A 15142-nucleotide genomic window follows, 5' to 3' on the forward strand; every position below is an offset into this window, starting at 1 on the left:
AACTTAAAATTGTCACAATAAACAGGCTAACCATAAACCACAATAAACAAATAAACCATAGCTGTTAGTAAACTCATTTTAAACTCAAATGTATGGTAATGATTGTTTACACACTATTACCCTGTTTACAGACACATGGGAAAGGTTAGGGTTCCTGATAGGGTTATTCAGGACAATTTTTCTACCAAAAAAAATAGTTTTTTTTTTTTACACCTGATCTACTCTAAATGTGTACAGTAAAATCAAAATTCTGAGAAACAACATTTGACAATGGCCTTTCATTGTATTAGATTAAAGTTACTATGCAAATTTCATTTTAAGTGAACATTTGTATCTTTTTCATTCCCTTCAGCACATCCCCAAGAATAAGACTTTTTATGATGATGTATCATTTATTTAATATTACTTAAAGGCAGCAGTCAAAGCATTTTATACAACTTCAGTGCAAAAACAAAATTTTTACTTCAAGAAACACTAAAAAAAATATAATCTGCCAAAACTACAGCAACCACAGAAGCGCCATTTTTGTATTGCAACATATACAAATTAAATATTGTACATGGTCCATGCACTTATGCATAGCCTCTATAGCTATTTTTTCAAGAAGAGTTAAGTGTGTGTGTGTGCGCATGTGTGTTGTGGTGTCAGTCATTAGTGCATCACAGTCCAGGTTTGGAGCTGAAGCTCAAGTTGAGATGAAGGCTGGCTCTCAGCCTGATTTAAACAACAGAATGGCTACTTGGCCAAGGTAGAAGTAGATGAAGTGCTTCGTTTCATGTGTCACATAGCTGCCGAAGTTACGTCCCACAATGCAATGCCACGTGGGATTGTACTTCTTGTCAAACTCCTGTTGATGCAAAAATATTCAGGAAAAACCTCATTTGTCTTTCAATTAAAAGGAGAAACTCAGACCTCAACATAAACATCTTCGTCAAGACTACAACATCGTTCAACACAAACACCAATGCCCATTTAGCATCAACCATGTTACCTTTTTGATGTATGCAGCAATGTCTTTCTCAATGTTGTACTTCTCCATGGCTTGAGTGGCACAGTCCACTGCATCTTGCTGCATGTCCTCAGACATGTCAGCATTCTTTATCACTGCCTTCCGGTCAGTCATGATGTCTAAAACACAGAAAGGTACAAAGTTAGGGTTGCAAAAGTAATGTCAGCAGATCCACACAGCAGTGAATGAAATGAGATAATGTAAATATACAAAGCAAGACCTGCGTCAGCACTGCTGGCATTCTGGGAAATTTCACGTCACTGTTTTCTGGGTACTGCATTTTTCTATGCAAAGCTTTGTGAAGTAGACAGTTCCAGGTAACATAAAACATCGGCTAACCTGTTTCATCATCTTTTTGCTTTCTGCTGACTGAGCCATAGCCAGATCTGGGCACATTAGAGCTCCTATCACACCAGATCTGTAATCTTTGAAAGCCAAGTCTGCACATGCATATTCTATTGTATATGGCCACATTTTCTTCCCTGGCTGGTGCGTCACTTGGCAAAAGGTCAAGTGGGAATTATCATCTTTTCCTGCAACCAACTGCAGCCCACCCTACCAACAGGTGGCACATTAAACAGCTGTGACTCAAACATTAGTCCAACTTCAAGGGCCAACCTCTGCCATGCTCAGATGCATCTTCAACAATTCTTTGCAAACAGTTTAGCTTTAATATTAGATTAGAGGAAGAAAAAGACAAAAATCTAACATTCTTCCAGAGACAATGTCTGGAGTGTGAAAATACAATGTCTGAAGTGTGAAAGTACAAGTTTAAAAAAAAAGAAAAAAAAAAAAGCAGAAATGAAAACGAACCAATTTAAATGCCACATTAAGCTTAGGTGTACAATAAATGATGTCCCACAGAAAAAAAGGTTGCAAATGGAGGCAGGCAACAGCAACCATTGCAGGTTCTTCACCTGTAAAAATTTCCAGTACAAGGTCTCTTAACATGGCCAGGTATCCCAAGGCCCAATACCAGCATCCTCACTGCATATGATGGTCCCAGCAGGTTTTGCTCCTGAAATCCCTTTCTTGAAGAAGGCATGTTGTAGAAAGAAGAAATCTGGGACAGTTTCGACTCTTACTCTGCCCATCATTACAGGAAAGAGATTTTTTCCCTGAAATTTTCCATCGAACCTCCCGTGGTAAGGAATCACACAATCTGAAAGTGGTGGTCAAATTTCACAGGCCTGCATCAGGACACTTATACCTCCGAGACACTTCAACATGGTGAAGGTTCGCGAGAACACGCAAACGGATGAGAAGTGGCAAAGCAGAGGACATAAGGATGACTTTGGGATGGGGCCTGCATTTGCTAGGGTACATTGCACATATTCAGAAACTGAATCCATACCAGTATTTTGAACAATTTCAATTAGTACTAAAGATTTAGATGCAGGTTACCAGTGTCACATTATAAAAGTGAAAATGTGCAGTACTAAAAGCACCACCCAATGCTTGGTGCAATTTTGTCATGGAACATCTATTAGAATACACCAAGCACTTTAGCTGTGCTTTAATAAATCTGGAAGGTGCTCCATAGACTTAGCACTTCTGATAAGTATATTTTAAAATAACAGCTAATATCAGCTACTATGCATCTCAAATTGTAATTTCTTTATTAACAAGTGTGGCTTTTAAAGTTAAGTTTTAAGCTGCTGTTTGAGGGGAGAAAAATTAAAATGAACAATTCTTTGCATTTTCCTGCCTGCCTAAGAAATCCAGCTCTCAAATAATTTGGGACTCGAACGTGACAAACCTAGAAAAAATATGTGTATGCCTGGATGTTACTGATGTGGAGAATCCAGAGTAAAGCCAGCCTGGGATCCATCAGAGTTTACACAGTCATCTACCTTCCCAGTCATCCATTTAAAGAACTAGTGCAGCTACCAAAAAAGAAACGAACACTTATGATTTGACAAAAAGGAGGCCACCTCAGTCAACTCCCTCCTCAAAAGACTCTGTGGCTCTCCCATGTTCAGCCCAGGAGATGAACATAATGCTGACCGAACCCAAGCTGTGAAAATAAGGTGAAATATTTGGCTTTACACATCAGTAACAAAACAAGATTTAAATGTTGAGATATATATTTTTTATCAAAAGCATTGATTTTGTAATCCATGACCACAGTTAGGCTGCATCTATCCAAAAATACTTTCTGAAATTTCCTGCAAGTTTCAATGAGCAGTGTGCGTTTAGGTAGTAGTACAATACCATTATGTGCTTTGCTTTTTTTAGCCAACTAGTTGCTTCCTTAGGTATGGTCCATCACTGCATGTCTCGTTTGAATTGCAGTGTGTGTAGCAGGATGAGTATTAGACATCCGGGCCGTTCTGATCAAAAGTTAACGTAACGGCACGTGTGGTCTGAGGTGATTAATGCAGACTCATAAGCCAGAACATGGCTATTTACCTCTTATCCATCCAAGTAGTTCAACAAGAACAATTCTAAAAATCTACACAAAAGTAAAAAAAAAAAAAAAAAAAAAAAAAAAAAAAAAAGGTTAAGAGTACTGTATTAACAAAAGGTGACATAAACCATGCGATGATGTTCTGTGCATCTGTTCACAATTGCACGTCTCAGAAATTACATAATATCATTTCCTCGATACTTCAGTCACAGAAGCACCTTGCTTTCAACTTTGGATAAATGTGGTGCTCTCCAGGGGGACGAAAACGTTACCTCGCGTTAAGTAGAATCTAGCGGTTTTCCCTGTATATTCAAAGCCAACGACGAATTAATGCACCACCTGCTACTTGTTTACTGCGTTAAATGCCGGTATACTCGCTGCCATTTCGTGGCACATATGCATGTCATGCTTTGGTCCGGCACTTCTTTAAAAATGTCAACAGGCGTAGAAACATTATATTCCCACATAACCACTTCACATGCATGCGTGCAATCAACAAAATGTCAAACTGCTTACCCTGTTTTGATGGTTCTAGATTAATGCACTGTTTTGTTCAGGTTTGTCTCGATATGACGTGCCACACGCTTAATATACTGACGACTAGTCAACTCGCAACAACGTCCATGCGGCGCCTCGGCTTGTAGCTCGTATTCAGCTACGTTTCATGAAAAACCACCTGCCCCACCTACCATACTGCACCGACTCATTCATTGGCTAAAACGTTGCCTCTCTCTGCATGTTACAAGGGTTTTTCACTAGCTTCCCACTCTCCGCGTTTTATTTCATCCCACAATGCATTAGGGGCGAGGCGACAATCAGAGGACATGCTTGAGAGCATCTGTTCCTTCTTCCTAACGTGTGGGAACAAGGTGTTTGACCAAACGCGCATCGGTTATTAATGTTCAGCGCAAAAAGTTTGTCCTTGCTCATTTTCACAGGAATTGATTAGCGTTTATTTAAAACGCCACATGAAATATGTTGTGCATTTCTCCGCAATCTGGTTTCTTATGATTGATGAACTAGCGTTTCACCGTACGAGCTTTGGTATTGAGTAGGCGTCCCTCTAGCCTTAAGTGTTCAAAATAATAACGTTTTGCATTCAGTCGCTTTCAATGTATATCGGCGAACACAAGTTCGTCCACTAAGTTGCATTCTGACTGAGGAAGACCTAATGTCAGTGAAATCTGACCTCTACAGCATTCATTTATCATTCATGGACAGTGTATCAATTTACATGCAGTTCTGCAACAATACTTGATACCTTTATCCTAGCTTTTGCAAGAAATTAGATTTGTGAATATCCATAATGAAAATGAAGCTAAGCATTTTTTTTTAAATACTGGTTTATCATGACGTTCTGCAGTGTACTGGAAACGATGGGTGTTAAAAGATCTTTTTGCTATGAAAATATGAGACCAAACGCAGTAGAAGAACACTCCCACACATACTGGATTTTCAAACTTTATTTTAAGGGAGAGGGAAAAAAAGAGAAAAAAACACTACAAGCAATCAAAATTAGCCAACCGAGGAAAAACCACCAATTCCAACAGCAATTGCCTAAAAATTTAGATGCACTTTGTATATTTGAATCCCTAAATAAACTACAAAATCCCCATCAAAATGAGTCTCCCAGACCACCCTCCCCAAACCCTATACCCTCCTATTTACCAATCTCCTCACGTGGATTCCATCCAAAGCAACTGATCCGGCCTCCTGGTTCCTGGCATTGCTCCACTTTATACCAAAATCTCATAAAACAAAAACGACTGCAGGATCCCTTCAGTGTGCGCATCTTTGGTCTGGCTCCACAAAAATAAACAAAAATTTTTTTAATTTGGTTCAACAAAAGCCAATTAAAAAGCCAGGTTTTCCGCTTTATGTTAACTCCAATAACTGCGGTTTGGTGAGGGGGTGTGGGGTTGGGATCCTCTCCTATGGTTCCCGCTCCCGGTAAATTGATCGCGCTCCATGTATGTATCCATCCTTATCCTAATCCTAATCCTGCTCCTGATCCTGAACTGATCCAATGATCCGGCTCCAAGGATCGGGAAACAGAGAGCCCCTCCTCCAATCCAAACCTTTGAATACCAGCAAAATCAAAAAGAGGGAGGCAACAAGTTAGAATCACAGCTAAATCAAAAGCTTGTGTGTGCATCCATCAATATTTCTAAGAGCATAGGAGCGATTTTTTCCTTTTCAGAGTACAATGGTACCAGACTACAATATGCTCCAACAAAATCATTAAGCACCACATTAACATTACATTGTTATTATCGCTGACAATAAAAAAGCAAACAATTCCTTTGCAGATTAGCAGTTGACATTGGTACAAATGCACAAAGCAAACCTTCCTCCATCAGTATCTACTGAGATGTTTCTGCCTGGATGCTCTACAGTGGCACAGTCCCAGTCCAGTTCAGATGACAGGCAAAATGTTTTGTATTTTGGATAAGCAAAAAATAATAATAGTAAAAAAATGCTGACCTGATGTATGCACGAGCATGGCAACATTCAGACAAAGAACACATGCATGCTTGGCAGAAATGACCAGTGAAAGTAAAATAAGAGGGAAGGGGTTCTGTAACGGGAGGGTAAATGGCAAAGCAAAAACTAATGTGTTACTTCACTAAGAAATTTTTGAATACTGAACATCTTGAGGGAAAAAATATATATATTCCTGGCATTTTTATTGAAGGTGTCTAAATCCGCTTGTTGTCATACCATTGCCAAAATTGAAATGCCTGCTCCTCCTCCTCCAAAAACGCTTTATCCTAATATGAATGAACTGTGCTTCACAATCCTTTATTCCAAAGATTTCTTTAATCCTGCTCCTCTGTTGTCTATAGAAAGACACACGAAAAGGTAAAAATAGAACAGTTTTGCAACAAAAATCCTAACCAACCAAATAAAACCCCAAATTCTCCCACCCCCACCAAAACCCAATGCTAACAAAAAACATACAGTGGCAGATTCCTCAAACATTACATTCTTAAGCATTTTAACATCTCCCTTGTCTAACATATGTACAAATGAGGGGTATGGAAATCCAGTTAAAATGTAGATGCAGAACAAAAGACAAAGGGAAACAGTTAGGACAAAACACTAGGAAGGGACTTAAGAAGACTAGAGGAAGACAAGGGAACTCCCACTTCGCAACACCTTATTGTTACGCAAAGACTTAAGAAAAAAAAAATTAATTTCTTGTAAATTTGGCTGCTAACCAAAGAAGGTAAACTGGGACCATGGGAAGACGAAACAAGTCAAGAGAGTAATGAAGTACAACAGTGGGTCCAGCAGAGGGTGACACAGGGTGTATGGTTGTGGCTTGCAAACTAGCTGTAATGTGGGTGCTTAGGTGCGGGATCGAGAACGGCTGTGCCGGGGCGAGTAACGTGGAGATCCTCGGCTACGGCGCGGAGAGTAGCTGCGGCTACGGCTGTTGCTCCGGCTACGGCTCCTGCTGCGGCTGCGAGAGCGTGAACGCCCGTAACTTGGGCTGCGGGGGCCGTCCACCTTTACACGGATGTAAGCTGTCTCACCCTAGGGAACACACACAACAGACCTCTTTCGAACCAAGAATAAAGCATAGACGTCCTAATTCAGGAGTTACTTACCACTGGCTGACCTGAAACAAGTTATTTTAGTCCTTTGTGATTTTTTTTGCTCATTCTAAAAATGCATCAGCTTCAAAAAGAGGGATTACATGAAGTGGGAGTTACTGGGATTTTGGTAACAGCACGGGAATGGAACGTCACACTAAGGTAATAAGTGGATTCCAAAGATACCAATAAGCTAACAGGTTTTCATGTGACAAATGTGCAGCCCAATAGCAAAATCACTTACATTCAAGTGAGCATCCTAATCCATCCATTGGATCCTCCTAGTCCATGTGGCTCCACCAAAGGTTTCTCAAATCAACCTTACCTTCACATATCCCAATCCTTAAGCTATTCATTCCCTGTCCTGTCCTGTCCTTCCCAATGGCGGTTCCTATTTAAAAACTCAGACCTACCTCATGTGAACGGAACTTAGTGTTATCCAGCTTTCGAACAGCGTAGGTCATGTCTTCTTTGCGCACAAACTCCACAACACCGGTGCCATCTCGGAAAACATCAGCGTAACATACATCACCTGCTTCACGCATGTGATCCTTCAGGTCCTGCCAGCTTCCGCTAGGAGGGAGTCCTGTGTTTAAAAAAAAACCCACCATGGACATAATTTAAACCTAGCATGGTTTCCCAGACATTAACTTGGATTAAATGGCAGACCAAGAGTAACTCCCTGTAGAAATGTCTTTTTTATCTTACACTTATGATTAATCTGGGTCTGGGAAAACGGCCCATTATAACAAGATGCTATTAAAACACACATCACTGACCTGAAACTATTACCCTATACTCTGAGCGCCTGGAAGGAGGGCCATATCTGCCTCGTGGGGCTCCAACACCGCCTCCCACTCCACCTCTTCCACCTCTGCCACTCCTGGGGAACTCCACTCGCAAACGGTAGCCATCGTAGTCATAGCCATCTCGTCCATACACAGCATCCTCTGCATCTCTGGGGAAGAAGACAAAACAAAACTGACTGGCTAGGAACACTTACTACTGCTTACTAGACTATAATTTCATGTTAGGGCTTTGCTGTAAGGCTCAGGAAATTACATGCAATAACAGCAAGGCACTGTAAAACTATTTCACTCAGTGGTTGTAAGACATGGACATAGATCAAACCTAATTTTGGCATAAAATGGAGTGGCAAGAGTGAATCGCCATTGTACATTCGTTTTTATTTGTAGGCTTAATCGGGGCTTTGTAAACCGAGACTCCACGTTTGGGAGCAGTAAAGCTCTCGTTTTTCTAATGAACAAGATCCCCACCCCCTCACACACACCTGTTTCACTACAATTCTTTGTCTCGTCGACGTAGCCAACTAGCTAACATTCAGAGGACTAAAGCTTAAAGTTAATGAGTTTATAAGATAAGCTTTCAGATGTATAATAGCCAATGGTAGCAAAGTTTTAGCGACGTGTTTTCCACTTTAAACATTCAACTTATTACGTCTAATTTCAACAAAGAAATAGAAAAGTCGTTTAAACATTCAATTGATCTCCCAGCTAGCTAAATATCGCCTGACCTCCCTAAAGACAGTGTTTAGCTAGGTGGCTAAACGGAACTTTTCAAATAAGCTTAGCCTGCTAGGAGAGTTAGCTGGCGTTTGTTACAGTACAGCTAAACTACACCTTATGTAGATAATCTAGTCGATACGTTCATGTCAACAGCAACGGTAAATTATTTAAAAAGTAAACAACTGGAATAATTTCAACATTTCTTGACATATTTGGCATGTATCCCCTTTGTCTATACATGTTCATATCAACGTTAGCTGGTTAGCTCCCTCAGCAACCCCCGCCCTGTCGACAAAATACAACTTAGGCCCGCTAGATCAGGAAAACACTTGTTTTTTTACCTAGGATCCTCGAATTCAACAAACGCAAAAGGTGGTCCTCCTCTTCGGTTTTTCAGGTCGATATCACGAATCGCCCCGTATTTGTAAAAAACGTCCTCGACGTCCTTGGTACGAATATCGGGAGGCAAATTTCCGACGTATATCCGACAGTCGTTGTTCCCTGCAGGACCTCGGATCACGCCACCGCCAGACATATTCTAGCTCGAGCAAACAAAAACCCTAAGTTGCACCGAAATTAATAGTTCGCGATAACGTTTAAGTACTACTACAATTTATCAAGTAACGTAATTGAATGTTTGCCAAAGGGGAAAAAAACTACTAGAAAGCTTCCGACCACGGGTTGAAAAAAACACGGCTCTTAAAATGGCGCCTTTACTTCTTCCTGCTTCGGCGGACGAATACGAGCCAGAAGTTATGCGCGTGCTAGCCTGCGTGCGCTGACTGTTATAATGCAAACATAGTATGTAAAATACAAAAACACATACTCAAGGAGAAGTATTTTTTTCCAAAGTTGTAAATTTTTATAACGTATTGTGTAGTTTGCGAATATTTTTCAAAGTCTTTTGGTGTACGTTGAAAGAGAGAGATAAAAAAAAGTCACCCAGATCTGCGTAGATTTCCGGATGTATAATACATCAAGTTCGGCAAGACCTTCAAGTAAACAGACCCGCCAGAAACTGTTAAACTGGTGGTGTACGACCTTTTGTCATCCTATGCTTTTTTATACTAGGACATTCCCCATTTACTTTATTTTGTGTCCATCCAAACGATTTCAAACCAAACGGTTTATCATCACTGACATCAGCAATGCATAAAGGAAAAAAGTTCAGTAGTTCAAAAAAACAAACACCTGGATTGACAGTAGGCCTACTTACTGTACAGTTATATAGTGCGAATGTAAAAGTCCCAGTTATTTGGACAAGGTAGTCAAAACAAAAACTTGGGAGTGTGATAGAACATGCCAGATATCAGCAGCACCTACAGTACATTCAGGGAATTTACTTTGAGGAATGCTGGCATCCTCAGATTTACATCCACAGGCAGTTTGCCCTTGTGGTTTGAAATCATTCCATTCACTCAACTTTTCCCTTTAATTTACAACTATATGGAATTAAGATCCTGTCACGCTCTCCACAAACCTTGCACCTTGTCTTTTTATGATTATGAGCAAAGGTTCTGTGATAAATGATGTCATATAATGAAACATCTGATTCTAAAAACACACACACACAAAACCCCACTAAACTCCCTTAGCACAGAAGCTGCCGCTGTCAGTATGCAGCAAGTACAGTTCATTGAATTATATAAATATGTTATTGTCCGAGCATTTTAAGTCCGTGTTAAAGATCAAACTCAGAAGTCTCTGGTTTGGAATAGGAGGTACATGAAATATAATTAGATTTATTTATATCACCTCCTTTTAACTCTCCCATTTCAGACTGTTTGTGTTAGACAACAAACTACAAACAAGGTAATCTGAATATAAATGTAGCATTGTGTGCTTCAGCCAGGTAATGCAACACAGACTACTGCTGCCATGCTAACCTTGAAGAGAAACGGAGGAGTATAATTAAATGTGGGTTCGTGTTAATGGGTGATGCAGAAGAGGGCTGGGGATCACAAGAGAGAACTGATAAAGCATCCTGCGTTCCTTCATCATGATCACCATTTTGTTTGAATACTGACCATGCAATTCTTTCTCCAAATGGAAATACATCTAAAAATAACTTTCACTTGGAGTAATGCAAACAAAAACAAAGAACAGTGCGTAGGATTAACAGTGAACGGGCTACAACACGAAGAGCCGCGTGTGTCGGGCTCGGGGGTTGCTCAGTCTTTTTTGGCGAGCTTGTTTGTACGTCTTTGCCTAATATCACTGCCGATCTTAAGCAGCGAGAGCACAATGGGCACACACATGGGCAAGAACAGGGGGATGTAGATGGCGAACTTCTGGTCATCCGGAAAGTACAGAAGATGCAGAAGAGAGGGATCAAAAAATGCCCTCTCCGAAGCCAAAATGGCCTCCCTGCTGTACTGCAGGGCGAGGGCCAAGTTCCCGGCTTCCAGCTCCGCTAGGGCAGCGTGTAGAGACGTCACCGCACTGGAGACCTGAGACAAGAAAAACTGCTTAGTTACAGAATACTTGTGAAACATACACATGCTGCATGCATGTCATTTGAAACTTGTAAACTTAATGTGTTTGGAACCATGTCTTTACTCTGTTGGTAAAAAATTAAGAGTGAGATGAGCATTGTTGGAAAAGGTTGGCAACATAAACTCGGTGCATACAACATAGTGACTTATAACGATATACAATAATAGTGTGATACGTTTTGTCACTTTTGGGTGTTTAGCTAAGCTATGTAGTTGATGGGTATGAAGGAAAAAAGTCGAGTCACTTAGCTGTGGGTAAACTTAAACTGTGACCAAAAGCCAATGCATGAATGCTTGATTAGACGTTTTGAAAAAGTGTCAGACGCTTGCTTTCTGCAGAAAACCAACATCTTTCATAATACATAATTGTATTGTATTTCATAATACAAATACTACCACTTACAACCATCCTGCATGTCAGGAGTGTTCACTGGTTTTGCATTGTATAATGTAGAATCATTTGGGTATATTGCATTCAGGAATATTGGAATTGTGCGCATAAACACAAAAGTCACTGGAGCAGTTGAGTTTTGCAGTAACTTAGCCAGTTGTTGCTACTAGACAAAAGAGGGAACTGCCTAGCCTAGTAAGGAAACCATTTCCAACAGATGAGAAGGTTCGGGTCCGTCCCTGACGCTGTCCCCTCACCTGCTGGGCGATGTTGTCGTTGATGACGATGTTGCTGATCTGGCCAAGGAGCTGCGCAAGGGACGTGATGGTGGTGCTGGCCGTGGCCACGTTCTCCACACTCCGGCTCCAGAGCAGTCTGTCCAGCTCCCAGTCGGACAAGCCGGCGCTGCCCGGGCTCTGCAGCAGGAAGTCGGGGGGAGGCTGCGTCTTCTGTACTCCCAACAACAACCTGAGAGAAGGTGCGCAAAAGAACACGTTTTTACAGTGTAAATATGGTGCCGAGTGGGAGGGGCTTGAGGAATGTTCACATCTCCCCAGAAGATATAATCATTTCATAACTACACTGAAACGAGCAAGTTATGACAATGATGCCAAAAATGGCACTAAACCTTGCAGCCAAATACAGACCTTAACTGGGCCAAAAAGACGCCCATGACTTTAGTCATGTTGATATTGATATCTACAGGAAATTCCGTCATCGGGCTGTACATGTCATTCACGTTGTAAACCTGAAAAAGCAGCAAAAATATAAAGCAAGAATTGTTAAGGAATTAAATGTGAATTAAATGAATTAAAATTAAATTAAATTAAACATGCCACAATTTTAGCAATGCTCAGTGTATTCTTGTAGAATATGGTCTTGGGCAACATGCCATTGCAAACAAATCTACTGCAACATGTGCTGTGATTTTCAGTAAAACAGACTGTACCATTATCCCCCCCCAGCGGGGGCTGTGGAAGGCATTGGAGGTCACCTCCTTCTGGCCATGGTCCCTGATGAAGAGTGGAGAGTGTTGGGCGTCTGGCACATACAGAAGGAAGTTCAGCATGGGGTTTGAAGATGCTGCATTGGAACCTGCAGAGAAAGGCGTATAAAAAATAGAGGAGTGTGCATGTGAGACAGCTTTCTTTCAAAGTGCAGGAATAATTGGTCTGTGGAGGAGATTTGCTTTGAGAGACCCCCCTGTAGCTGGCGGAGATGAACTTTTCCTGTGCGAGCAGATTGTTCATGTTTAAAAGCAAAATATCCTCACCTAACCTGGCTTCCACAGGGTTGATGACATGGGCCAGGCTGTCTGCATTGAGGGTGTAGGCAGACACACTGCTGTCGAAACGAGGATTGACCCCTAACACTGCATAGTACAGGATCTAATGACAGCAATCAAAATGAGGTAAACAATTTAGAAACTGTATAAAATAGCTGAAGTAATTATATTTCAAAATCTATTCTGAATAACCTGTGAATCCACTGAGAAGTTTGCTATTGGAATCAGTTTGTCCAGAAGAGGCTGGATGTAGCTGTGAACAGCCCCCTCAATGTCCCAGTGTAGCCTGTGGGACTTTGGGTCAGGGTTTAGGAGACTGAAGGTGATTTCATAACCTAAGGAACAGGAAACAAATGAAATTAAAATAACGAGTGAAGAAATTAAATGCAATGATACATATACTGAATATATTGATGTATACAGAATATACTGTGCCATTTTGTATTTTTAATGAGTTTTATCATGATGTTTGTAAAGTATATCGGATTCCTTGTTTGTTTGTTATTTGTCTAAAGAAAACCAGATTGGACTTTAAGGTAACAGCAATGGTGAAGAAGGAGTAAAGATCTGCCTGAGGAGACCTCTAACCTGGGCTGGACTTGATGGCCCTCATGCTGTCAGCCAGGCTCTGCTTGCTGGCCTGGCCCACACGCAAGCGGTCGCTCAGGGCAGCCAGGATGTCCTGGTGGCTGAAGGACATGGTGTCGACCACCTGCTTCACAAGAGGGTGCACAGCAGACAGCACCTCCTTCAGGGTGCCTCGCCCTTGAAACACCCCGGTGCGCAGTAGGGCAGTGCGCCTCTGGCCTACGTATACTTTAATGCCCTGGAGGAAGTGAGAGAATTTTGCTTTTTAAATACCGTGAACACCATGAGCGCAACTGGAGTACAAAAGTAATGGTAGGTGGATAAATGTATTTGTCATACTTCTGGTAGCAGGGTGGATGTCTCAGGGATGATGTACACCACCACAGACCCACAAGCGCTTTCACTGAGCATATGCAGGGAAAGGTCTGCCTCTATGTAAGGAAAGAGTAACAGAAGGCACTTTAAAATCATACAATAACATTTACAAACCATAGAACATCTACAATATGTATTTCTCAACCTTGAGCAGTTGGTTGGTTTAGAGCATCTTCTTCCATGATGGTGGCTGTGCGATACTTGGTTTCATAACTGTAATGAAGTTCTGTCTTAGCTAAAGCAAAGAAGGAAAGCGGGGTGAACTCATTAGTGGTTTGTACTCTTTATCAAATTGGGAAGTAGAGAATGGTTTTTCACTTGCCATCCACTTGGTGCTTCTGCTCTCTGGTTTCAGTGAGCGGAACCTTCTTCTGCAGCTCTGGGATGAGTGTACCTCGGGAGAAGACCACCTCAACCTCCACGCTTAACTGGAGCTTCATATACAAACAATGCATCTCTCACAAATAGGGAATATCTTATTTAAGATTCAAAATATATACAGAATAATATCCAAACTAGAGCAGAGGGGTGTGAGGGGAGTTACTTGTAAGGAGTCGAGCTCGTCGATTTGCGAGAAAGGGAGCCAGGCGCGGTAGGTCTCAGTAGTCCTCCACCATAGCGGGATGCCCACTACGATGACCATGGCGGCGATGGCGAGGGCTGCATTTCTCCCTCGCCGCTTTTCTGTTGTGCAGCACGAACAGTTGCACAGTAAGTAACACAAAGGCGTGCAGCGTGCCATGTCCGTGTGGATAAAACACACAGACGACGTTTGGGACGAATGAAACTGGAATCATGAGACCGACAGTGATTGATACAACTGTCATTTTCATCATCAGGGGGGTTTGGTAGTCAGTCATTTAGGTAGTGGCGCTAATATTTCTGGGTAAATTATTATTAAAGTACAACCGTATGAGACAACAATGTGGAGAATACAAAACGAATTAAACAAAAATGCATAAACCACAAGACATGACTCTAAAAACAAAGTCTCCTCTGTTCTTACCTATCTCGATGGTCGCCATCGCCAAACGAAATTACTACCGCATTTGACGTTAGTGCTGCGTCATAGCCAATCAGAGTCGAGAATACACACTTCGTCTACGGAAGCCTAGGAAGACACTAAAACCTTTTATAATCAGCCAGACCGGGGAAGGTATTGTCCAAAGCAGACTTCGCATATATATATCACACCAATTACTGTACATTATTTTCAACATTTTAAAACATATTAAATATGAATTAATTAATTTGAATGAAACAATAACAAAAAAATAATAGCTGGGCATATTTAAATGAATAACATTTATTTTAAAAACATATAATAATAAATTGTACCTAAATCTGACCATTTCTGTCTCCTAGCCTAAAACTACCTGCAAGATCAGCTAAAGAGAAGAGCTCACAAGTGAGGACCATTAACGTTTTGTACAAGGGAAAACTGTAAGATAATTTGCTCAGTCA

The 15142-nt window shown here is 41.2% G+C and overlaps 3 protein-coding genes across 7 annotated transcripts; all 3 read right to left on the bottom strand.

The window, feature by feature from the left end:
- Positions 1-29: 29 nt before the first annotated feature.
- On the bottom strand, positions 30-4132 carry dynll2b (dynein, light chain, LC8-type 2b). 2 transcript variants are annotated; one of them, XM_076979728.1, is made up of 5 exons: positions 3936-4132; positions 3422-3464; positions 2944-3026; positions 992-1128; positions 30-847 (listed from the first exon to the last, which is right to left on the bottom strand). In XM_076979728.1, exons 4-5 carry the CDS (start codon positions 1121-1123, stop codon positions 710-712), a joined length of 270 nt encoding a protein of 89 aa, XP_076835843.1. In that variant the 5' UTR covers positions 1124-1128; positions 2944-3026; positions 3422-3464; positions 3936-4132; the 3' UTR covers positions 30-709. The 2 variants fall into 2 exon arrangements, with proteins under 2 accessions (XP_076835843.1, XP_076835842.1); XM_076979727.1 differs by lacking the exons at positions 2944-3026; positions 3422-3464 and having other exon boundaries at positions 49-847; positions 3936-4120.
- A 735-nt stretch (positions 4133-4867) lies between these two features.
- On the bottom strand, positions 4868-9248 carry srsf1b (serine and arginine rich splicing factor 1b). Of its 4 annotated transcripts, XR_013122212.1 has the most exons (6): positions 8886-9248; positions 7798-7976; positions 7432-7604; positions 6641-6959; positions 6141-6259; positions 4868-5497 (listed from the first exon to the last, which is right to left on the bottom strand). XR_013122212.1 is itself a non-coding variant. In XM_076980738.1 (4 exons), the coding sequence occupies exons 1-4, from the start codon at positions 9077-9079 to the stop codon at positions 6771-6773; spliced, it is 735 nt and encodes a 244-aa protein (XP_076836853.1). In that variant the 5' UTR covers positions 9080-9248; the 3' UTR covers positions 4868-6770. The 4 variants fall into 4 exon arrangements, 1 of the variants encoding a protein (XP_076836853.1); XR_013122211.1 differs by having other exon boundaries at positions 4868-6259; XR_013122210.1 differs by having other exon boundaries at positions 6141-6959.
- Positions 9249-9431: 183 nt separating this feature from the next.
- pigs (phosphatidylinositol glycan anchor biosynthesis, class S) lies at positions 9432-14765 on the bottom strand. The gene is made up of 12 exons (XM_076980737.1): positions 14685-14765; positions 14223-14362; positions 14001-14112; positions 13824-13913; positions 13643-13734; positions 13304-13541; positions 12908-13050; positions 12704-12818; positions 12380-12525; positions 12078-12178; positions 11688-11898; positions 9432-10994 (listed from the first exon to the last, which is right to left on the bottom strand). The coding sequence occupies exons 1-12, from the start codon at positions 14701-14703 to the stop codon at positions 10716-10718; spliced, it is 1686 nt and encodes a 561-aa protein (XP_076836852.1). The 5' UTR covers positions 14704-14765; the 3' UTR covers positions 9432-10715.
- Between the last annotated feature and the right edge of the window lie 377 nt (positions 14766-15142).

Source organism: Brachyhypopomus gauderio, chromosome 18 (assembly GCF_052324685.1).
Source record: "Brachyhypopomus gauderio isolate BG-103 chromosome 18, BGAUD_0.2, whole genome shotgun sequence".
Taxonomy (NCBI): domain Eukaryota; kingdom Metazoa; phylum Chordata; class Actinopteri; order Gymnotiformes; family Hypopomidae; genus Brachyhypopomus; species Brachyhypopomus gauderio.